At 51.8% G+C, this 25,224-nt stretch overlaps 1 protein-coding gene across 2 annotated transcripts in view; it reads right to left on the minus strand.

Moving 5' to 3' along the window:
• CADM3 (cell adhesion molecule 3) overlaps positions 1–24,957 on the minus strand; it is a 97,655-nt gene extending 72,698 nt beyond the window's left edge. For both annotated transcript variants that reach the window (XM_074980851.1, XM_074980850.1), the window contains exon 1: positions 24,812–24,957. In XM_074980851.1, coding sequence (XP_074836952.1) covers positions 24,812–24,887 — 76 coding nt within the window. In that variant the 5' untranslated portion in view covers positions 24,888–24,957. The remainder of the gene's footprint in view (positions 1–24,811) is intronic.
• Between the last annotated feature and the right edge of the window lie 267 nt (positions 24,958–25,224).

Genomic DNA, 25,224 nt, shown 5'->3' on the forward strand with positions numbered 1-25,224 from the left:
TTCTCTTTCCTTTGAGCATAACCGAAATTTCCATCCATTTGGATTCCATTCGACAGGTTCGGGGGGGACGAGGGCGCTGCTAATAGAAAGAACACAATGTTTGCTCAGTGCCGCCCTACATCTCTGCTGCTATGGCAAGGTTTTAGCCAGTCTTTAGCCAGTGGGATAACTGCCGCCCCAGACATCAGAGCCCCATTGCCACAGTTGCTCAAGAGCAGTTACACACTCAGTAGAGCTCAACCTTGTCTGCATTAGATCTTGGCTGTTTCTCAGGCACCTACATGTATTACAGAGATACGAATTATATAAATAATGAATTTATGTAGCAGCAAAAGTTGACCTGCTGATGAGTGGCTGCAAGTACCACAGGCAGGGGCTCAAACACGAACTGCAGCCCCAGCTCCTAGCAACATTGGCCCTGGGAAGACTTGCCGCCCCTCCACCACCATCCATCTGCACCAGGGGCCCCTCCTGCCCCAACAGGCAGCTGTGTCCCCTTGCTACAGCTTAGCAAGGTTGGCCTCTGGCTCCAGCACTGTCCTCTTGGGTAGGTCCCAGGTCTGGGACTTCTGCATGGAGAAACAGCTGTATCTCCTGTCCAGCTTCCTGGCTGTCCAGAACCCCTTACACCAAGCCTCTTGGCATCTCTTCTATCTTCAGGGAGCGCTTCCTGAAGGCTGTCCTTGGGGGAAGCCGAGTGTTAGAACAAGCTCGCAGGTCTCCTGAGAAGGGTGCTGAAGACAAGCCTTTCCCAAGCAACATTAGCGGAACTAGTTTGTGTCAACTTCACTTTAGCACAACAAAGCATCCTGTGACCCAGGGCACTCAAACACAGCTGGGTTATATAACAGCAATCACAAACCTGCACAGCTCGGTCACACGTGCGTTAGGATTACAAAATGCTTGCTGGCACTGACTGTTTTCCAACATGACTCACTGGCATCGTCTCAGTCCGAGCATCTAGGGAGCTGCAGCTCATGTGGTTGGAACGCTGGCCCTGGCCCAGAGGGCTCCCGGCAACTGGATGAAGAACCAGATTAAACACAGGACTGTGCTGAGTTTCAGGGTTTGTGCACAGCCCTATTAATGCCCCCGACAGGTCCCAGTCCCTGGAACAGCAAAATCCAAAGACAGGTGACAAGTTCCCTCCTCTGAACCCTACAGCAAACCCTCAAATTACGTGGGGTTGCATTCTTGCAACGCTCACGTAACTCATATTTTTGCACAATTTTGCGGGGAGAGGGAACGAGGCTGCCGCTTGGTTCCTGGCTCCACTCCACTTGAGGGACCAGGAAACTGACCAGCCCATGAGGACTGGTCAGTTTCCTGGCTGCTTCTCCCTGCCTTCCCCCAACTGCATGGCTGTCAGCCTGACAGCCACACCCCTGGGGGAAGGGGCCACAGAGCAGCCCCAAGCTGTGCTTACCTTGCATTAAAATGAATTACACACAACTTGAAGCTGTGTATTTCAAGGGTTTACTGTACTCAGGTCAACTGTATTGGACCCTTCCTCCTCACTGGCTGCCTTGGTGGGAACTCCCTGTATGGCCATCAGTGGGGTGTGAACACCTATCAAGGAATGGCATACAGGATCAGCCATCAGGAGGTCCCTCAGTCTGAGCCCTCTGCAGCCAGGCCAGCATGCATGTGCCGGAGCCTGACAGTCCCTGTAGATGAATGCTGCCAAAGCCACATGACCCCACTAAATCCTTTTGCACAACTGCCCTATTGCAGACCCAGCACTTAGCTTGATGTAACCCTAGCAGAGGTAGGGAGCTCATGTGGAAATGCCCAATGTTAGCTGTGGTGCAGTTCTTTTCAGACTTCTCTTTGTTCCTGAGACTATCTGGGGAGAGGACAGAGAAGGGACTCATCTACAGGCATAACGGAGGTGGGAAAGGAGGCAGGAGCCCCTTGACTCTGAAAGGGGAAGGCTATCACTGTTACTCCAGCAGCCTGTATCAACACCAGCTGGTGCAACACAGAGGAGCAGAGGCTCACCCTCTCCCAGCCAGTGCCATTACTGCTTCAGGGACTACTGAGTCCAGCTTTAGACATAAAAGTGCTAAATGAGAGAGATGAGTGGGGTGGGGTCAGGCCACAGAGCTGGTGTGGGGGGAGGAGATGCAGAGAAATGGGATGGTGGTTCTGAGGACAGCTGCTGAGCTGCAGCATGCACCCAGAGGCCTTAGCAAGGGCTAGGGTGGGCAGGCAAAATGGTTAGCAGCCTGCAGAAAAGTCCTGGAGACATGCAAGACGGACCCTGTAGGAAGGGAACACAGGCAGGAAGTGTGCAGTGAGGAGCAAAGCCAGGCCAGAGCAGCAGAACAAAGGGGCACAGGACAGTAAGCTTAGCCCAATGAAAGAAAATGCCATGGAGATTCAGGATTGACTGACAAATGGGCTGAGACCGACACAGCAGCTGCAATTTGCTCAGTCACTCTGCACCTCTGCAAGCAAAGCTAATAAGGTTAATCAGACCCCAGACTCCACTGCAGAAGGCTGTCGCCAGCAGGTCAGGAAGAAATTCTTTATGTCACAGGTCAGCTCACAATGTTTATTATTTGTAACCACTAGGGGACAAGTCACAATGGCATTCGGCATGGCTGCAGAAAGATGGAGGGTCGGCAGCTGCAGCCTCCACAGAAGAGAGGACCAGGAGGAGTTCCACACAGTGACATAACACTAAGTCCTCGTCATGGAAACTATGGAAGACCCAGTTCAAGATTGAGCAAGTTCAAGGGAACAGCAGATGAACAGGACACGCATGGGGGTGGCCGTTTGGCCCAACCCAAAAGAAAAATCAAGTTCACCTGCAAAGAGTTTTCCAACTGTTCCAGGAAGACAGATGGTCCTTGCAGGAGAGTGAATACTCAGAAGATTCACAAGCATTCTCTGCAAGGGACAAGCGGCCAACAGGACAGTGTGAAGCTTTCCTGGAGCCAAGACACTACGACTGTAGAGAGATGATGCTGACAGGCAAGGATCCACGGATGCTGGAGTACAAATAGCATTGCATCATGGGACACCTTGCAGGTACCAGGTGACTTCAGAGATTTTGGAAGCAGGCTGAAGGCCAACGTCCAACCAATCATCTCTGAAACTGTTCCTGCCCCACAAACTAGGGGAAAACAGAAGATTCTGGAAGCGGACCACTGGTTAAGCGGGACATGGTAGAGGATTTGGGTTTTGTTGAAGACTGGCGTTCCTCTCTTAGGGAAAAGGGTTTCTACAACTTGGATGGCTTCCATCTCAGTAAAAGGGAACCCATATCCCTGGGACAAGCTAGTTAGAGTGGTCCAGATGTGGTTAAACAAACAGACAAAAGGCGAGGGTATAAAGACGGACGACGTGAGCACTCAGCACAAAATGGAGACACTGAGAACAAAATTAATCAAAGCGCGAAGCGCATGAAAAGACAACATTCTTGAACTGCCTAGACCCCAACTCTTGAATTGCCCATAGCTTTTGTAACAAACAAGAACAACTGGAATTGCTCATTTACGTGCATAAATTTGATGAGTCGGTATTACTGAAACCTAGCAGAATGAGTTGCACAACTGAATGTTGAAATCAAAAGGTATAAGCTATTTAGGAAGGACAGAGAGCAAAAGAGGACAGGAGGGTGTGGCTCTATTTTAAAATTGGCATTACCTTTTTGAGTCACTGACAATTCAATAGAAAATGACCCTGGGCATTTATGGCCCAATGTCCTGACAGAGAAAGCACAAGATGAGGTATAAGGTGGTGTCTGTTAGGCCACCACATCACAATAGGCCACAGGATGACTGCCTCCTTAAGAAGCCATCTCTAACTTATGGGGGGGTAGACCATATCATCAGGGAACACATCAGTTTGAGCGATGTATGCCAGCGGTCTCATACTACCAGTACTAAAACATTTCAGATGATAATTTCCTAACGCTAAAAGCATTACAACCAACATGGGGGAATTCTTCATTATGCTTTGCCCTAATAGATGGAGGAAGGGACCACAGAACTAAAAATTAATGGTAGCTTAGGTACAAGCTATTTTGACTTGATCACATTTTATTACATGCAAACAAAATAAAATCCAGAGAAGTATTTATGTATTTGGTGTGTCAATAGAGTCAATTGCACAAAGCTAAAAACAATTATAAGCCAAATCAGCTTGTAAGAATTTAGCAAGAAAAATTAGGAATCCCTTAAGAACACCTTACTCGATGCCCCTAAAGGAAGAAGACTGTATTCATTAAAATACAAACCTGGTTTAGAGGGAAAAGGCAGAGCCTAATAATATCACTATTTTTATGTAAATAAAATAAGTGGAAGGGAACAACAATGAAATTACAGAAATTAGGGAAAAACACAATGAGACCAAAAAAACTCTAGGGAGCAGAGTTAAGGAAAATATGAAGGAGTTCTTAAAAATATATTGGGACCAAAAAGAATCCTGACAATGGTAAAGGTCTATTGCTAAATGGAAATAGTAGAACTATCCATAATTATGCAGAAAAGATGGACATATTCAATACATATTTCTGTTCTGTATTTTTTTGGTGGGTGGAGGGGGCTGGGAACAGTCTCATGATGTGATAACACTTTTCCCTGCCCACTAATCTCTGAAGGATGTAAAACAGAAGCTACTAAAATGAGACTTATTAAAATCAGCAGGTGCAGATAACTTGTATCTAGGGCTGTGTCTACACATGCCCCCTCCTTTTAGAGGGGACATGTTAATGAGGCAACTCAGAAGATGCTAATGAGGTGCTGACATGAATATGCAGTGGCTCATTAACATAATGGCAGTCACACGCAATTCGAAAGTGCCACTTTCGGAACGCACACCACCTGTAGAGGCAGGGGCATTTTGAAAGGATCCCCTGACTTCAAAAGCCCCTTCTTCCTATTCTGTTCGGTAGGCACAGCCTAAGAGTTTTAAAGAGCTGGCCAAGGAGCTCACTAGAGCATTAATGTTTATTTTCATTAAATTTGAGTAATCAGGAAGTTCCATCTGATTACAAGAAAGATAATGTTTTACTAGTTTTCAAAAGAGCATAAACAAGATGATTCAGGTAATTATAGACCTGTCAGTCTAATGCTGATCCCAGACAAGGTTATAAAACACCTGACATGGACCAGGTTAATGAAGAATTGAAAGAGGATAATTAATGCAAATCAACATGGGGTAGTGCAAGACAGATCCTGTCAAACTAACAATTTTTTTAAATGAGATTACAAGTTTGGTTGCTGTAGGTAATACTGTTGACAAAGTACACTTAGACTTCTGCGAGAGGTTTGACATGGTACAACAGCAGATTACAAAATTAGAACAATACCGAGTTAATATGCTTTGCGGCAAATGGATTAAAAACTGGTCATGTGACAGGTCTCCAAACGGAACAATGGAGACTCCCCATCAAGCAGATACACCTTCAGTGAGGTCCTGCAACGATCAGTTCTTGGCTCTACACTATTTAGCATCCATACTGATGGCCTGGGGGGGAAAAAAACCCAGCCACCAAAAATCACTGATACAGTTGCAGGTGACAAACTGAAGGACTGGTGGAGAGTGAACTAGACAGGTCACTGACCCACAGGATTCTGGATTGTTTGAATCATAGAATCCTAGGGCTGGAAGGGACCTCAGGAGGTCATTGAGTCCAGGCCCCTGCCCAAAACAGGATCAAACCCAACTAAATCATCCCAGCCAGGTCTTTGTCAAGCTGAGATTTAAAAAGCTCCAAGGATGGAGACTCCATCACCTCCCTAGATAACGCATTCCAGGGCTTCACTACCCTCCTGGTGAAACAGTTTTGCCAACATATCTAACAGACAACTCCCCCTCTGTAACTTCAGACCATTGTTGCTTGTCCTGCCATCTGTCATTACACTGAATAGCCTCTCTCCATCCTCTTTAGAGCTCCCCTTCAGGAAGTTGAAGGCTGCTATTAAATCACCCCTCAGTCTTCTCTTCTGTAAACTAAACAAGCCCAAATCTCTCAGCCTTTCCTCACAGGTCATGTGCTCCAGCCCCTTAATCATTTTTGTTGCCTTTCGCTGAACCTGCACCAACACATCCATAATCTTTCTTCTATACTGGGGGGCCCAAAACTAGATGCAATACTCCAGAAGTGGCCTCAACAGTGCCAAATAGAGAGGAATAATAACTTCTCTAGATCCACTAGAAATGCTCCTCCTAATGCACCCTGATATGCCATTAGCCTTCTTTGCGACAAGGGCACACTGCTGACTCATATCCAGCCTCTCATCCACTGTAATCCTGAAGTCTCTTCTGCTGTACTGCTGCTTAACCATTCAGTCCCCAGCCTGCACACAGCTGTCACCAAGCAATGTGCACTTTAGTACAGCTAAAGGTAAGCACACACATCTCAGAAAGCTCACCTAATAAATAGTTTTGCTTGTCTTTAAAGTGCTACTTGACTGATTTCTGTTTTGATAGTATATAGACTAGCATGGCTCTCTCTCTGTTACCGCATCTCAGAAAGCTGGGCTTACATGAGGACGACGCCTCCACTCCGGGAAGTAGCAACACTGGAGAAGACCTGGAGTCAGCTGACCCTGGGCAGCCAGGGCAACACTGGGGGCCAAAAAGGCTAGTGTGATTCTGGAATCAGCACTAATCTCAAGCAGCAGAGAGGTTTTACTTCTCTCTCTGGCAGGTGTGTGACCACTGCTGGAATTTTTGGCCCAGGTCTGGAGCCTACACCTCCAGAGGGATGTTGATATATTGGAGAGGCATCACAGAGAATAGCCGTGAGAGAACAAGTAAAAGATTAGAACATGTGCCTCACAGTGAGTATGTCAAGCAGCTCAGTCTATTTAGCAAAATAAAAAGAGAAGGTTATGGAGTGACTTGATTACAGTCTATTAACACCTGGAGAGGGAACTAAGATTTAATCGCTGACTTCTCAATCCATCAGGGAAAGATCCAACCGAATGCAATGGTTGGGATTGAATCTAAAAGATATTCAGCCTGGAAATGCAGCATACTATTTTAACTGCAAAAGTAATTAACCATGGGAACAATCCACTCCAGGGCACGGTGGGGGGTCTCCTTCATGGGAAGCCTCTATCTACAGATGTCACTGTCGGAAGAGATTTCCCGGCAGGACCTCTGTCGAGAGATCATGTCTACCCACTAAAGCAGATGGAAAGAGCAATTTGCTCTGTCGGCAGAGAGCAGCCGAGTTCCTGATCCTCTCTCGACAGAACGGCTGACCAGAAGCTCTGCAAACAGGGCTGCCCGGTGAATCAGAAGCCCCCTCTGTTGACTAAAGGGCCCCAGAACATCTGCACGGCTGTTTTGTTGACAGAATGCTGTCAAGAGAGGCCTTCTACCTGAACAGGGAGAGACCTAACGCTGTCAGAGGATGTGCTGGGTTTTGTTGACAAACTGTGCTCTGATGGGCTTTTCTGACAAAAGACCCATTTTGCTAGGAAAAGCTGCTCGTGTAGACGCGGCCATAGCGTTTAGACCCAGACAGGATGTTTAGCAGCTCTGCTCTAGGAATTACGTAGGACAGGTCTCTGGCCTATGGGGCGGGGGGAGTTAAACAAGATGGCCACCATGGTCCCCTCTGGCCTTGGAATCCACTAATCTGTGCAGCACCTGGCACCTCAGCCCTGGTCAATGACCCCAAGGTGCCAGGATGGCACAGACACTCAGCAAACGTGATGGTCCCAAAGCAAACTCCCAATCCAGTGCCTGGCTTAGTGTAAAATGAAAATTCCTAATGTACGTTATGGCTTCGGTTAAGACCCCTTCTCATTATTCCTAAATTTCATAGTCTGGTATAAGGCCTAATATCTCCTAACATGTATCACGGTTCATAATGCTGTTAGTGTGAGGGGGACGTTACCCTTGGCTGTATTTGAAGAGGAGCAAGGCCATAAACGAAGATGGGGCCTCAAAATCTGGAGGAAGAGCTAGAAGCCCCAGCAACTGCACTCCAAGGCTGATCTCCGGCCTCAGAGAGAGATGCGTAGGCTATCAATAATGAGATATTTGATAGGGAGGATGCTATATCAGCCATTTACCACCCCGGGCTCTCAGAGATGAGAACAAACTATTACAGACAAGTATGCTTGCCTGTACTTTTCACTGGTTTTGCTTTATACCCCTCTGATATGCACCTGTGGACCACACCTGTCCAGAAAGAATCATCATTACTCCCAGAACACATAATTAGATTCTAATGCACGCATTAAGTAAATTGTTGAGGAAAACCACCTGTGTATTAGATAAAACCTTATGTGAGCTACAGGCAGAGTCATTGCATAACTTTTTAGATTACTGGCTTATTGTGCTCATTTCGGGAACTCGCACTCCCTCATTTCCCTCTGCCCATTGGCATCCTATATAATCAATCGTAGCTAATTGCTTGACAGTGCCCACTGAGCCTAATAAGTGAAGTGGCACTCCGCCAGCACTCTGTGTAATACACCCTCCTGCTTGAGTCATACACAGTGTCCAGACTTTGTTCCTACACTTAGATACCTTTCACTAACAGTATGAAGTGGGCATCCAAGACAGAGAGAACAGGGAAAAGGCGTGGTAATGGAGTGGAGTTACCAGGGCCAGATGCTGAAGGAGTAACTAAGGGTATGTCCAGTGCTTTTTTGATGATGGTGCTTGCCAGTACTGAGTACCAGCACTTCAGCAGCCCCAGCTGCATGAGTCTGGCTGCGGAGGGGTGGGTGGCGAGAAGCCAGCTGAGTACCAGCTCCTCTTTTAGCTGCAAGGCTGCATCAACACAGCCGGGTTATTAAGAACATAAGAACATAAGAATGGCCATACTGGGTCAGACCAAAGGTCCATCCAGCCCAGCATCCCATCTGCCGACGGTGGCCAATGCCAGGTGCCCCAGAGAAGGAGAACAGAAGACAATGAGCAAGTGATTTATCTCCTGCCATCCATCTCCTGCCCTTGTTCTGAAGGCTAGGGCACCATACTTTATCCCTGGCTAATAGCCATTTATGGACCTAACCTGCAAAAAATTTATCAAGCTCTTTTTTAAACCCTAAGAGAGTCCTGGCCTTCACAGCCTCCTTGGGCAAGGAGTTCCACAGGTCTGACTGTGCGCTGTGTGAAGAAAAATTTCCTTTTATTAGTTTTGAACCTACTACCCATCAATTTCATTTGGTGTCCCCTAGTTCTTGTATTATGGGAAAAGGTAAATAATTTTTCTATACTCACTTTCTCCACACCATTCATGATTTTATATACCTCTATCATATCGCCCCTCAATCGCCTCTTTTCCAAACTGAAAAGTCCCAGTCTCTCTCGCCTCTCCCCATATGGGACCCGTTCCAAGCCCCTAATCACCTTAGTCGCCCTTTTCTGAACCTTTTCTAATGCCAATATATCTTTTTTGAGGTGAGGAGACCACATCTGCACGCAGTACTCAAGATGTGGGCGTACCATAGTTTTATATAGGGGAAGTATGATATCTTTTGTCTTATTATCGATCCCTTTTTTAATAATTCCTAACATCCTATTTGCCTTACTAACTGCCGCTGCACACTGCGTGGATGTCTTCAGAGAACTATCCACTATAACTCCAAGATCCCTTTCCTGATCTGTCGTAGCTAAATTTGACCCCATCATGTAGTACGTGTAATTTGGGTTATTTTTTCCAACATGCATCACCTTACTCTTCCCCACATTAAATTTCATTTGCCATTTTGCTGCCCAATCACTCAGTTTGCTGAGATCTTTTTGTAGTTCTTCACAATCCCTTTTGGTTTTGACTGTCCTGAACAACTTGGTGTCATCTGCTCTGGTGTCATCTGCTCTGGTGTCATATTAAAAGTTAGCCTGTGTGAATGCTGTTTGTTGGCACTTTTTGCCCACAAAATACTTCCACCCCCTACCAGAGGGATTCACTTTGTGGGCAGGACAAAGCTGCACTCACACTTGTGCTTGCTGGGGCAAAACTTTGCTGTTGTGGTTTGTTGTTAAGCACACCTGAACGACAAAAGTAGCGTTGCTCTAGGGGTGACATAGCCCAAGATTCAATGGTGTTGCCCCTAATGGCGATCAGTCACTAGACCTTCTAGAGACCCATTCTGCTAGCAAGCTGCTATGTGGTATTTGATCAGTCTTAGCTGTACATTGGCCCAGCTCAACCCCTGGCGTTTCCAATGGGGTGACTTGCTGTATAACCTGTTACATGTTTCCATTCATTCCACAAGAGGAGACTGTGCTGAGACCACAAAGGCTGCCAGCTTGGCGTTGAAGTGGCAGGAATTGCTCGAGCTAAGTTTGCACGTGATCCCTTAACTCTCCCTGACTCCCCTCAACACTGTTACGGCCTCTGACTCCACCATCGCCCGGTCTTGCAGGTCAGACAATGCAACAGCAGATCATTTTATTCTCACTTGTCGCGTCTTCCATCAGCACAAGAATCTGGTTTATCTTTACTGACACAGATTTCCTTTCCATGCCAAATTCTCTTCTCTCTGTGGATTGTATTTTAATAATTCAGGCAACAGCCCCAGACTACAAAGCTGCTGCTCAACCCCCCAGCACAGCTTCCACAGAAGTGCACGTCTGCTGCGAGGCAGATAACTATGCAGTCGCCTTGGCTGGAGCCAGGAGTCTTGGAACATGATTTGCTTTGGATCGGGCCTTTTGAGGAGCTGAACAAAATGAACCTGCTCTGAGAGCTCACCTGGGAGTGGTTTCCCAACATACCATGCCATGGGTATAGGGGTGTAAAGCCCCTGTCTCTCCAGCTGGCCTGGGCCTATGGTTCTACCCCAAGCAGTTTACTTCAGCACCCTGGTAAATCTGTACCATTCGCTCTCCTGCTCCTCTCCCCACAAACCCCTGTGGCAAAGCTACAGGCTGAAGCACTTCAGCACCACAGGCAAAGCTATCTGGAGGCAGCAGGTTTGGAGGAAGACCATTCTGCAGCTGCAAGACCCCAGGCCCTAGTTATACCAGGTCTCAGCCCGATCCCTCCACCGCTTTTATCACAGGCAAACAAAATCTTTCCATCCTGTTGCTTCCCTCTCACTCTCTGGCTCCTCCCCTTCCAGGACAGGCTGGGGGCCACGGTGTTGATACCAGAAGTGCAGCTACAACACTGGGTCGATCTAGGGCGTGAGAGCCACTGAACCCAACTTTGAACCTGGCCTGTACTGGAAAACCCTGCAAGGTAGGGGGTGCAGCGGCACCAATCACTGACAGCTGCAGAAGCCTCCTGCAGACCCAGCTGTCACCTCAGCTCCTAGGCAGAGCCGGACACCTTTTTCCTCCCTGATAGAAGGAAAGAGGAAGTGCTGTGGGCCCGGAGAGCCTCCCCCTACACCCATAACCTCATGGAGAGTGGCTACGGGGGGGACAGCAAAGCGCTGCAAGAGGGGATGCAGCTCTGGAGCAACAGGAAGAGAGAGGACCAGAGTAGGGAGTGGGGAGGAGCAGCTGTCTGGCAAGGACATGAACGCAGCCTGCGATGAAGGGCTCTGGCTCCTCACTGCCCAAGGAAGGGGCCAGCTGCCTGCTGTGGTGATCTGTGCGAGACAGGCTCCAAGGCTTCCAGCAGTCTCTTGTTATCAGTCACAAGAGCACCTGGGCAGCGACACTCATCTTTGGAACCTGGAGGTGGGGAGCAGAGACCAGCTGGTTCCAGGCAATCCCTCTCCTCCTACCCCGGGCACGTGGGGTGGATTTTGTGGGCAGAGCAGCCGCTGCACGTCACGTTCTCCCATTCATGCTGCATAGAACTCACTGGGTCAAGTCCCAGCAATGGTGCGAGGCTGGCTCCTAGCGTAGACCAGATTGCAGCTGAGCCTGCCCCATCATTCCCCTGGCCACCGCCCAGGAAAGGGAGGTAGCTCTAGCCCTGCTGAGAAGGGCTGCAGGCTCCAGTCAGAAGCCTTGTCAACGGAGAGGTCAGTGGGGATGAGACCTGGGATGGCAGACAGCCCTGGAACACTGCAGTGGTGGCTGATTTTCTGGTTCAGGGATATTTAGATTGCACACTGCCACCAGCAACCTTTGCTTGGATTCCTTAATCAGCACCCAGAGCCGGGAGGCAGGAAGCACAGGAGGGCATGGGCCAGGAAGACAGTGGCCACGCAAGCAAGGGTACGTGCCTGTCCTTGCAAGGAGCGGGGAAAGGGCCAGGCATAGTGATGGAAGTGCAGCACAGGGCAGGCTGAAGTCAGCAGGGGCAGAGTCAGGATTCACAAATGGATGGGCAGAGGGGATCCAGCCAGCAATGCAAAGGGCTATGCCTTCCACCAACAGCCCCGCTTGTCTCCACCTGGAATAAGCCAGCACCCTCAGGGCTGCCTTCTAAATGCAGCATCGAGCCCGGGGACCAGATTTCAGGACAGCTCAGCCTCCTGCAGCTCTCGGAAGGACAATGCAGGGTGAAATCCCTGTTGGCGGAAAAGGACTGCCCACTGTTCTGGATGGGGGCCAATGACTTCTGAGCATTTCTGAAAGCCTGGACTGGTGACCATGAAGATAACCTGGCTAACAGGAGTTGAGTAACCAAATGTGGGGTCTGAGTCTGTAGACAGCCCAACGACAGCAACAAGATAAGGACTGTTCCGTTCCCCTCAAAGGGGTATTCGCTCTCAAATTTAAATTGCTGTCTTTGGCTGTTCCATTGTCACAGTGCTGCAGTGATGAGCCAAGGAGTATATCGCTCAATCTGTCATTGCTGATCATGTCAGCAGAAGTTGACAGCTACTGTGGTTCTCTCATAATCTCCATGTCTCTCCAGTTGCCAAAAGCTTCAATCACTTTTTCCATGTTGCCTCTTGCACCCCTACTCCTCTCAGGCCAGTTGGGAGGATATAGTTAGGGGTTCCTCAGTACAAGCATCTTTGGCAGCTCCAAAGCAGAAGAGAAGAGGAGCAGAAACAGATGAAATTCAACTTAAGGCCACTGATAGAGACCCCGGCTGAACAGATCACTCATTTGAATTGCAGACGAGCAAAACAGATACACTGGAGCCACCTAGAACCTTGCAGTGGATTCCCCAACCTGCTGCATCACCGTGCTCTAGAACCTAGAGCCCTGGAGTAGATCCCCCAGCCTGCTGCATCACAGTACTCTAGAACCTAGAGCCTGGCAGTGGATTCCCCAGCCTACTGCATCACAGCACTTGAACACTGCAGTGGATTTCCCGGCCTGCCACATCACAGTACTCTAGAGCCTACAGCATTGCAGTGGATTCCCCAGCCTACTGCATCACAGCACTCGAGAACACTGCAGCAGATCCCCCAGCCTGCTGTATCACTGCACTATGGAACCTAGGGCCTTGCCATATGATTTTGGCCCAGCTTTCACAAAGTGGGGGCTTTGGCTATAACTGGTACTAGCACATCCTCCCCCCAAACAGAGCCCCTGCCCTCACTTCCACCACCTTGACGCTCAGCGGCTGGGACCTTGCCATAGCACGCTGCATGGCGGGAGTTCGCTGACTGCCCCCAAGAAGAACGGGAAGGGCTGAACATGGCTATGCACGAGCAATCACTAGGAAGTTAATAGGAGCTGTGAGGCAGGGTGTGCTGGAGGGGACTGAGCCCTGCTGAGGGGGACACTGGCCCTGGGACAGTCTAATCTGCCATGGCTGGTTGAGTCTAGACCCTACACTTGGGCTGGAATGAAGCCCCCTCCCTCACATGTAACAGGACTTGCCCTAGTGGGTGTGCTCGTATGGGGAAGGGAGCAGACCCTTGAGCAATGGCCTATGCTGCCCCCTTCCACCCAACCCTGTGCGCTGCCCCAGGCACTGCCATGCCACACACTCCTGTGGTGTGAGATAGGAGAGCTCACCGACAGCCAGGGGGAGAAGCAGCCCATCTGATAGCACCAGCAGCAGCTCCTGCCTGTGGCTCTGGCAGCCGCACAGACATGCAGGCTGATGCTGGCTGCGCTTCCCAGTGGTGTTTACACTTTCACACTGGGTGGCAGCCAATTAGCTCAGCAAAATGCAGCAACACTGTAAGGGAATCTCAGTGCAGGGGCGTGGCCTCCCCCCTGCACAACCCCTGGCAGGGGTGAGGGAAGCACATCCCTCCAGGGAGAGCCCTGGGCTCAGGGAGGTTTCTGACCCTCTCCCTGCACAACCCCTAAGGGAGGGGAAAGGAGGCTGCTCCCAGCTCTCTTTGAAACTGCCTGTCTCAGGAATGTCACCCTGGACACTCCACAGCCATGGCATCTCTCAGGCATGTATTTGCAGAGAGCAGAGGCCAGCCAGGAAGGGCTGCTGGCATCCCTGAAATCAGAGGGACTTTGGGAAGACTGGAGAGCCTGCGATGCAGAACCCTGCTCATCAGTGCTAGAGCGCCTAACAAAGACGCATTCCCAGTGAGCCTGGAACCAGCTGGGAAGTGTGAGGAGAGCCCCTACTAGACTCATGCAGGAGCATTCCAGATCCAAAGAGAGCCACTGAGCCAGAGATGGGGCCAGGGGAGGGAGAGAACTACTTGGAACTGCATGGAAACAGCCCAGTCATTCCTACAGCTTTGCTCTCCCATTGCAATTACTGAGCATCCCTTGTATCTGGGGGAGGTCAGGCTGCCCATACCTGTGGGGAAGAGCACAAGCTGCACAATGGGCTGCAACTGTGCCCAGACCCTGGGCAGAGAATGGGTCCAAGGGCAGACATCAGACCACACCGGTCTCTCCTGCTGTTTCCACATCCTGCTCTCTGCATTTGATGGGGCACATGGGGAATCACTGCAGCCAAGCACCCGTGGGCAAGCAGCACAAGTGAACAGTAGCACATGAGCAGTGACGGCCCATGGACCAGGTTTGCCGATGCTCTGCAAAGACAGACATCTAAACTAGCAGCGGCATTTTCACGTGGGCTGTGGAGCTCTCCTAGAAGACTGGCCCCATAGGATGCACGTCCTTGAGCTGTGTGCTCTGGGGCAAAAGTTATTCTTTGTTAGCAGGTCCCAAGATTGGACTGAAGCCCTTGTCCCATGCTGACTTCCACCAGTATAACCCTATTGAAATCCACAGTTCCTTCTGATTTACCCCAGCAAACATCTGAGGAGAACCATGGCCACTCCTCTCAATTACTTCCATGTTAGTGGTCATACAAACCCTGTACGCAACCCAAGGAGTTTTCACAGTCGGACAGCAGGGTGCCCCTGCTGTCTGCAGCGTTTCCGAGCTCCTGCTAGGGCTGTTAGAAAGCAGTCTCTGACCAGGCAGCCAGCTGGCCACACCACTCTGACAGCCCCGGGGTCTCCTGTCCTGATGTTGCAGCTTTTATACACTTGCCTTTTCCATTGATGTTTCTTGGCACAATGTTCTGACATGGCTCTGGGGCATGAGGCCTAGAACAGCCTCTGGGTGACTGGATGGGGCCTCAGCCCCTTTGAAGGCTGAGACATCTCTGCACCATGATGCCAAAACTCCTACTTCAGGTCCAAGCTGTGATGTACTTGTTGCCAATGAAGCAGATGGCTTGGTTTGATATTCTCTGGTTCCAGGGGCAAGCCTTCACTGGCAAGGGTCTCCCAGTGGAGTCCTAGGACTGCTCTTTGCTTCACTGAGCATGTTCAGTGACGCTTCCACATAAAATCCGAGCAGCCAAGATCATTGAAAGGAAAAATGGAAATTAAAAATGGTTTACTCTTCCCATGAGAGCTACAAGAAACTGAGAAACCCAACAAAGAGAGAGGTGGAAACCCCGTAGAGCCGACACCCTCTCCTCAGGCCAGGGCAGCCCCAGGGCATATTTTCTAAGAGCGCTAATTGAGAAGGGTCAGCAGCCCCATTACATGGAGACTTTCCTGCTGCCTCATCCAACAGGTCCTGAGTCTCAGCAAGTCTTGACCTGGCAACAAACAGCCAAGTCTCCTCCTGGCTCCCAGGCAAATGGAAGAAGTAATGTCAGAACCGAAAATAACCACGGCCATTCCCAGTGAATCCCTCAACCACTCGCCAGGGATGCAGCTCGTTCCAGTAATAAGTTGCTATCTAACAGGTGTGGCAATGTCAGAGTAACATGACGGGATGGACAGGTCTCCCCTGAAGCATGCAAAGTACCCTGGGGCCATATCATCCTGCGCTTGGAGCTGTCACCATCAGAGGAGAGGGTCAGCTCCCTGTATACTGTGCAACTCTGAGGCCTGAAATCAGTATGCAAAGCCGCAGCACCTCGGAGAGGTGACCAAGGACAGTACTATGCAAATAGCCCTTACTATGCCAGGTGGGGGAGGGGACATCTGGACTAACTTCTGTTGGCGAGAGGAACAAGCTTTCAAGCAACACAGCGCTCTGGTTCACGGGCACTGCTCCAAAGCTCCCCTTCCCTGTACTTTGTGTTCAGCTTGCTGAAACACCAACAAATGGATAAGACCCTAAGGCCAGGCGAATACCAAAGAGGATGATGGATCATCCCAGTTTGGGTGCCATGAGCACAGCTCCACTAGCAGCTGAATGTGCAGAGACCCTTTCACATGAGTAGCTGGGGGCCTGACAGCTCAGCTGCTGGCTGTTCCACCCACCTGTCCAAGGACTTGGCAAGGCAGCAGAGCAGACTTACAGACTCTGCTGCCATGAGGACTTCTAATGCCTCTTCTTTAACAAGAAGCGCAGCATAGATACCGCTGGCTAGAATAAGAGTTGGGAAGAGCCTACGGCTGTCAGGAGCCTGCTTCACAGAGGGGCCCTCCAATGAAGTCAGAAAGGGGACTGTCCTGCAAAAGCAGCTTTTCCCAGGGGCATGGCTGACCTAGGGGAGACGTCAATGAGTCCATGGTGCATGGGAATCCCACCGCACTATTGTTTCTGGAGATGATCAGTTTTTATTGTGTCCCAGTTTTTACCCTCAGAAACCAGCATAAGGGACAACACGGTCCAGACATGCAGACACGGAGACCCTGAAGAACAGAGCTACAGCCCAAGCCAGTTAAAGAGGGTCATGCCACTGAAAGCGGGAGGTCAGTCCCATAAACATTCAGCAGGCCACCGGCCGGCCTGGAAACCAAAGCGGTCATGGCGTCACACGACACAGGTGGCAGGAGCCTGCCCTAGGCAGTGAATATCACAAAAGGGGAAGCAGAGACTCCAAACTCTGGCACAATCTCTTTGCTTGGCTTCTGCCACACACCGAGCCATGTGCAGCTGGGCTGTGCCACCTGTGGGTTGTGCTGAAGAAGTGAGAAGGGTTTGAGGATGACACAGGATTGCTCCAGGACCCAGCTGTTGCCCCCTCCTCAAGCAAGTTTTTAGCTTCGTAATACTTTGCAAATCCCGGCCACGCTCACCCTTCAGGCCCAGCAGTGCCACTCTATGGTAAGCAGTTCACAGGACGGGGTGGGGGATGTTGCAGCCTTGCCCCCTGTGTGTTTTACCATCGCAGCACAAGCCATGGCAGTAACAGAATAACGTGGGCCCTGAGAATGCCACCACACCACAGCAAACGCCGTTGTGCTGCTGCCACAGAGAATGCCACCGGGTGCGTGGCCAGAGGGCACCGCCGCGCTGATGCTGCAGAAGCAACAGGCCTGGGATTCCACTGCACCAAGACTAGCCTGTGCATTCAAGTCACTTGTCCATCATGAAAAGCAGCTGCCCGGTGCACACTAGCCAGATGAATCTCAGGCCTGGCCTGGCAGGTTTTATAGACAGGTCCTAATGCCTCTCTCCCAGGGCGGGAGAGCAGCTGGTGCTGAGGGAGGTACGTTTTAGGCTACGCTATTGGTGGAAGCAGTCTGAACATATTACCACATACCTCTGCCCCCCGCCCCCGCCTCCACCCCAGCCCCTTGCTACTCTATTGTGTTACCATAGGAAGCCTCGTGCTGTAGGAACGTAGGTCTTGACCTCTGGGCTCCCCTTCCGCACCACCTGTTATCTCCAACTAGACTGCATGGTCTTTAGGACAAGCGGTGCCTGTACAGCACCAAGCACCGGGGACCCCAATCCTGACAAGGGCTTCTGGGGACTCCCAAAAGATTAGGAAATCATTAGGAATGGAGCAGAGGCAGGAGCAGCAGCAAGAGCCCAGTGCGCTTTGAAACACAGGAGCAGGAGAGACTGAGAAACAGCCTCCGTCTCCTCAGCTCTTCCTCCTGGCTCTGGGTTGGGGTGAGAGCTGTGGCCAGGCACTGTGCTCAGGGCTGTCTGCGTTCATCTCGGGGCAAAGACTGTTTCCTTCAGAGATGGGCAGCACTGAGAAACATCAGGGAAGAGAGACAAGGTGGAGTTGCCTTTGCCATGCGCTCTGGGGCTGGAAAGCAGCACTCTCCCTCCTCACACCTTCCAACAGGAAAATGACTGGAAAGGCACAAGGGCCTGGCAGGGACTCAGTCGCGGATGGCAACTGTCGCCCCCCAGCCTGTTGCCGACTTGCCCACCGCTTCCCCAGCACGTGCCACTTGGAGGGAGCAACATGCTGTTCGCAAACCTGAGGGTTGTCAGAGCGGAAGCAAAGTCGCAGCCCTGCCTTTGCAAAGCCAGCACTTCCCTCGCTGTCTGAGAACACGGCTCCCAGACTCTCTGTACCCTGATCTCTGTTATTGTTTTCAGCCCAGTGCCTCTCATTGATCCTAATGCCTTTTGCCAGACAGCTGACTTGTCAGCTTTGGCTAACCTGGTTTGCAGCTCGCGCTACCTGCCGTTTAATAGGAGGCTTCCCTGTTTTGTTGCTCTTGTTATTCTCCCTGTAACAATGCAAAACAGCAACTCGAGCTGCACTGCTCCTTGGCTGGGGCTCCTGCAACAGAAAGGCCCCTTCTCCTCAGGGAGCCAAGCCGAAGCTACTAGAGTGGTTTTAATTTTGTTCCCAGTGATTCAAAGCTTGCCATTCACTTTCACCTTCCTCCTCTCTCATGCTTGGGGTGAAATCGGTTCACCAGGGTTGTCACAACTTCCCCAGCCAACATAAGGCGACCAGGGCAATCACTGGCACTGAAACAAGGCCTACAGCATATGCTAAACCTTAGTGATGGCTGCGAAGCCAGGAGCTGCTTGTGCACAAGCAAGCAGCTGCGCCTCTGTCCAACCCCTACACGGTATTTGCAAAAGGCAAACTGCATCTGAGCCCAACTGCCAGGGGTTCGCCTGCTCCAGGACAAGGAGCTCGCAGTGTGCCAAGGAGGGGCTAAGAAATGGCTATAGGGCTGTAGGACTTCGCACACTTTGCAGCCCCATAGCCTCACTCTGGTACAAACACTGAAGATTACATGGTCATTTGCATAGGACAGTTACAGTGCATCAGGCTAACACAGTACCTGGCTGGCCAAAAGCACACAGACAGACCATGGCCTGAGGCAGCAGATGGCAGCAAACCCATCTGCCCAGCTGGTCCGAGCATTCCTGAGCATGCCACAACAGATTTCATTAGGTGGGGCTCCAGGGTTTTTGTTAACATTAATGAACACAACCTCCCAGCAAGACAGGGCATGGCTGGCTCCATTTCAGAGACAGAGATATTAAAAGACAGACAGGCCCTTGAACTGGACCAAGGTTACTCACAATACACCTGTGGCACAGCTAGTGGAGCCCAGAGTGCCTGACTCCCAGCACGGCACTCTAACCATTAGACACTGCTCTCCCCAGATGCACTAACACACACTTCAGCATCTTGCAAGGGGATGGTCTCATTCAGTGGGTGCTGGATGGGAAAACATGGCACTCGCTTAAGACATGGAAATCTCCTCCCACATCCGTGGTTCTGCTCAGCATGCACTGCTCCTAGCAGAAGCTTCGGAATTCGCCTTACGGTCAAATACTTGGTGACTTTGTCTCTAGAGCAGTGGGCCGTTGAGTACACATTTAGGAGGGTGCAGAAGAAAGGGCCTGGGGGAGAACATTTCCTTCTGCGCTAAGAACGGAAGGACACCCCAGTGGCTAGGGAACTAGGCTCAGACCTGGCATATGTCACGTCAAGTCCCTGCTCTGCCACAGATTTCCTGTGAGACCTCAGACCAGCCACTTAGCCCCTCCAACAGCAAGCACCCATCTTTAAAATAGGGATTACAGAACTCAGAGTTTAAAGATTGTAGCTGCTACAGGCAACGTATCAAGTACCAGGACCCAAATCTTTGGAGCTTCAGAGTTCAGGGCTTTCCCTTTGAGTCAGTCTACACTTTTTCCAAACAAACAATGTTTACTCCTGAACTCCCTCGCTGAATGGCAGGTTCTGGTTGGCACAGAGCCATCCTTCTCCCTCACCCACCCCCCCAGCTCAAAGACACTCAAAACTGCACATCACCTGTCCACACATGCACACACAAAGGTACTACTGCAAAAGTACCAAGACTTCCCAGGGACCAGCAGTTCTGTTCCCTAAGCAGCAGAACCTTCCGACGTCCTTTTCCTCCCAGACAGTCCCATTGCAAAGGGAGATGTTCAAGGGGTGTTGCGGGATGCAACACAGCCCCTTCCCCAGGGGAGGAGACAGATCGGAATTTTATACTTGCACCTTAACTCTACCCTCTGAGGGGGTACCATGGTCCTCAATACCACCACCAAAAGGGCCCTCTTGGCAAGATCGTGTTAGGGCTTCTCCCCACTCTAACGTCATGTGCAGAAAGTGGGGTCCCACAAAATCTTTGAAACACTTTGTCTATTCACAGGCTTTACTTTAAAGCTTCCCAAGGTCACAGATCCCTTGGACCATAGCTGCTACCACCCCAGTCTTTGGAGACTCCTTTAACCCAGGCAGGCACACTGGGAAATGCCCCATGTGGGGAAAGCTTCAGCCCCATTCTTCCCTCTACAGAGGGCTTGAGAACAAAAACAATCTGTAACCTGATAGCTATACAGCTGATGGATGCAGAGAGACCCTTCTTATGACATGGAATCAGACCAGTTGCTTAAAAACAGTGATTTATTCAGATAACAAGAGACAAGTAAATCAAAAATTTCCCTGGGATTCAGCTTAAAAATTAGGAAGGGGGAAAATCTCAAGTCAAACACCACCATGAAAGAGAAAACAGAGCAGCCCGTCCAACCAAATTCAAAATAACCAAAACCTGATCACATCTAACTATACATTTCTCTTGTACTTACACGTCTATGGGTGATTTTGCCACAGTCAGGATATTTCTGATTTTCATTCCCATTGCCTGGGAGACATCTCCTCCCAGGGTCTCTTTCTCTGCCAGTCCACAGGAAAAAAAAAAAAAAGCCCAGAAAGCTGCAATTGTACTCAGTTTAAAAAAAAAATTACTTCACTCCGATTGGCTCATCTAGGATTCAAGTTACCTCAGGAAGAGATTACCCCTTGCCCTACATATTCATGACAGAGCAATGCCAAGGATGCATTCAGAGGATGAAGGATCACAAGGGGTTTGTTTAAGACAATCAACCCCAAAGGACATTTTCCTGAGCCCACGTATCACTGATACCAGTGCAGAACGTCTTCCGGTGGGGCATTATTTCTCAACCAGTGCGTCTCTGCATTCAGTGGAAACAGATTGCTCCAGATGGACTCTCACGGATATTTAGGGTTTTATGTTTTTCAGCCACCGCACCTTTGCTGGTATCTCAGGGAATGGCCAAAGGAAAAAAGGAAACACCAACACTTCTTCCTGTTTTTCCAGGGGCTGGGGGGTGGGTGGGAAGCTCGCTGTCATTTCCCATGCTTGTAGCTACAGAGAACTTCAACCCACTCTGTCACTCAATACCACAGGTATTTCTGAGAACACCTGGGACTCAGTTAAAAGCATGTCCATGCTCATTCAGTCAACTTACTGATCACAAATAGGCTTAAGAATCAGCGAGGGCGATTGGCCATTGGGATACTCTGCCAAGGCTTGAGGGGGTTTTATTTTATTTTTAAGAGCTGCTCTAGCAATTGTTTTGGGGGAGGTCTGACTTGTGCTGTGCTGGAGCTCAGACTAGATGATCACAGTGGTCCCTCCTGGCCTTGGAATCTATGGCATTAGGTGGCACTTAGCATGGCCTTTTGAACGATCATGAGTCATACTGCTCCTGCCGTACATTGGTGGCTCCTCTTTGAGGCTTCACGATGCCAGAAGGACTATAGCACCATGCTCATAAATCGTTAAACACACCATCACCTAAAGTGCACGGAGAGTGCGGGCCACTGGGGCTTTTGCATGGGTGCGGTGCAGTCACGTGACACCCTGATGCCACTAACAGTCTTATCCTCTTCTGCACCATGGAGGAGAAGACAGAAACTCTCCTCCTAATCCAAATGCTAGCAGAGCTCCTCCCATAGATCAGCAGGCAAAGCAGCTCCAGCCTTGGGCTCCGAGCACCTTGGGCTCCAGTTTAGGTTAGAATCAGGATGTTCCCTGGTTCCAGTTGCTCATCTTCCCCCCATGCTCCAATTCTTCATCCATCCATGGTTCAAGGCCATTCTGCCCCAGTAAGGATTTGCAGTTTTACTTCACATGCCATGACTTGAAATCAGGCAAGGAGAGTAATCCCATGGCCCAGCACCACTACCTGCAATGCATGCTAGGGAAAAGCTCAATCAGGACCTAGCAGGGTGAAATGCAGGGCCACAGTTGCAGTGCCAGGCTGAGAAGCTTCTTTGCACAGAACATGGCATTTCTAGATGCTTGGAGCAGGGGAGGGAGAGTGAATGGTCCTCTGATTAGCATACGAATACACACGGTGCTCTTCTGCCTCGCACCTCTAATTTGCCTCAAATTCCACCACAGGTTGCCAGGCTTATAGCAGGAATTACCAGGAGAAATCTCCAGTCTCCGTTACCTAGGAAGTCAAAGTACACCACAAAAATCCTTTCTGCTTCTGGAATCTGGGACACCCTTCTCTCAGCACTGCTGGCCCACCGCCTCCCACCCCAGAGTTACGTCCTGCTTCTGATGAGTCTCAGCAGGCATATGGCACCACAGGTGTGCCAAGAATGCTTTAAAGACAAATATAAAAAGTGTGTCATTGACATGACACCAATGACCTCACGGTCATTTCAGGGCACAAGTCTCAAGCCTGGCTATTGAGACGCAGACAGCATTTCACTGCACAGCCAAACAGTTTCAGAAAGCACCAGCTTGCCTTTACAAACCTGTACCTAAAGTCTCTTTGCTTTGTGGTACTTCACTAAAGGTTGTTTCGGCACGCATCACTCTGCTCATTGTTGTTCTAGATAATGGGTAAACACCCTTTGTCTCAAGGGTTATGGGGCGACAGAGTGGCTGTTTGCTTTCTGCATAATAAACAATCAGTACACAGAGTGCCGGGGGGAATCGGGGAGATATGTGGACTAGAAGACATACAAATGCAATCAGGTTTCTCTGGATGGAACTGGTGGAATGGGTCTGTCTTCTCCACACCCTGCTGCAGCCTTCTGCTGTCTTCCGAGCACTTCAAACCCAGCTAATAGCAGAACTGTGTGTTCTAGCTTAACGGGCGAGGCAGATGGACTAACAGAGACGCGAATGAAAAGCTGGCTTGGAAGGTAAGCCAGGCAGCAAGCCCCGTAACGTTCAATACATCTCTCCAAAGTGCTCCTGGAAGGAAAAGCCAACCTCCTCCTGAACTCTGGCACTGAAGCTCTGCCCTGAAATGCAGCACAGCATAGCCCTGGGCAGGAGCACCGGCGCCTGGCTACCCTTAGCTGCCAGAGCACAGGCCCAGTGAGATGGTGACACAGCCAATCTGAGCAGTGGTGACCAAGGCCACCTGCTCCCGTCTCTGGGCTCCCCCCAGCCTGGTCCCCCATGGAGAGACACGTCATGGGGGGCTCCTGATCCCACGGGGGGGTGGGCAGGGGTGCAGCCCCTCTGGAACATTCCAGGGAGGAGGGGGAGGTCTGGGCCCTCCCTACCTGCTCGCTGCTAAAGGGGCAAAGGGCGAGGCTGGGAGGCAGTGACCTTGCTACCAGCTGCCCCAGGCTGCAGGGCCCCGGGGTGGCTCCGCCGCTCAGCCAACTCTGCCCGCTCCATCCACCGGGGAAGGGCCCTGGCCCTCCCGTGCTCGCCGCGCCCAGCTGCGTCGCGGGCTGCAGAGCCGCTGGCGGGAACCGCCGCCGCCCGGCTGTGCCCAGGGACCCTCCCCCGGAGCAAGCCCCCCGCCCGCCGCTTCCCGGACAGCGACTGCAGCCAGCGCCGGGCCGGGCTGGGACCCGGGCCAGGCTGCAGGGCGCGGACGGGTCTCCGGAGCGCAGCGCAGCGGAGCGGAACGGAGCGGGGAGGGCTGCGGCGGGGGCACCTGCTGCCGAGGGAGCCGGGCTGACCTACATAGCAGCCTCGCGCACCAGCGGCAGGCAGCGCCCAGCGACCCTCCCCGCTGTGCCGGGCTCCCTGCCCCCGCGCAGCCAGGGCCGCAGAGCCGCGCCGGAGCGGGAACCCTCGCCCGCAGCTGGCTGCTCCCCAGAGGCGCGGCGCCCCCGCCCCCACGGCCAGCCCCAGCGGCCCAAGGCTGGGCCGGGCCGGAGCGGGCGAGACGCGCCGCCCCAGCTGCCAGGCAGGAGGCAGCGGCTGCCAGCCCCAATCCCAGAGGCGCGGGCTGCGGCGCTGTCCGTGGTCCGCGCCCTGAGCTGCGGCTGCTGCCAGCGGCCCCCGCGAAGCGGCTGCTGCTGCTGCTGCTGCTGCATCCCCCCTCCCCCGCTGACCCCTCCCCCGCCCCGGGGTGCACCCCGCGAGCGCGCATCCCCCCGCCCCCGAGGTACCCGCCGCTCCCGCTGACACCTCCCCCTGTGGCTACCCCCCACCTCCGGGGCACGCCCCCCGCCCCAGGGTGCACGCCAATGGTGCACCTCCCCCCTCCAGGTGCACCCCGCCCCCTGCTGCACCCCCCTCCGGGCCCCATTCGTACAGCCCGCAGCTCACACCTCCCCCACCCCCAGCTGCACACACCCCTCCGCCCTCCCCCAGCTGCTCACCGTCCTGCGAGAGGTTCCCGCTGCCCGCCGCCAGGCAGCCGAGCAGCAGCAGCAAGGTCAGCGCCGGCGGCAGCATGGTGGCTGCGGGGGAAATCCTCCAAGGCTCAGCCCCGCGGGAAGCGAGTGAGCGTCCGGCCCCACGGCCACGCGCGACCACGGCGACAGCTGCTATTGACTGGAGCCAGCGCCGCGGCTGCAGCAGGGGATTAAATAGAGCACGCGGAACAGACCATTAGGGCTGCCGGCGCAGGGGGAGGGGCACAGCCTCCCGAACGCTTCCCCCATTTGGAACAGCCGCGCTCGGCTCGCCGTCCGCCCTCCCAGCCCCCCCCTCCCGCCGAAGACTTGGTGCGGTCCACATGCTCCGGTCCCCGCGGAGCGCGCCGTGGCTGCTGGCGGGGCGGGGCGGGGCG

Source organism: Carettochelys insculpta, chromosome 30 (assembly GCF_033958435.1).
Source record: "Carettochelys insculpta isolate YL-2023 chromosome 30, ASM3395843v1, whole genome shotgun sequence".
NCBI lineage: Eukaryota > Metazoa > Chordata > Testudines > Carettochelyidae > Carettochelys > Carettochelys insculpta.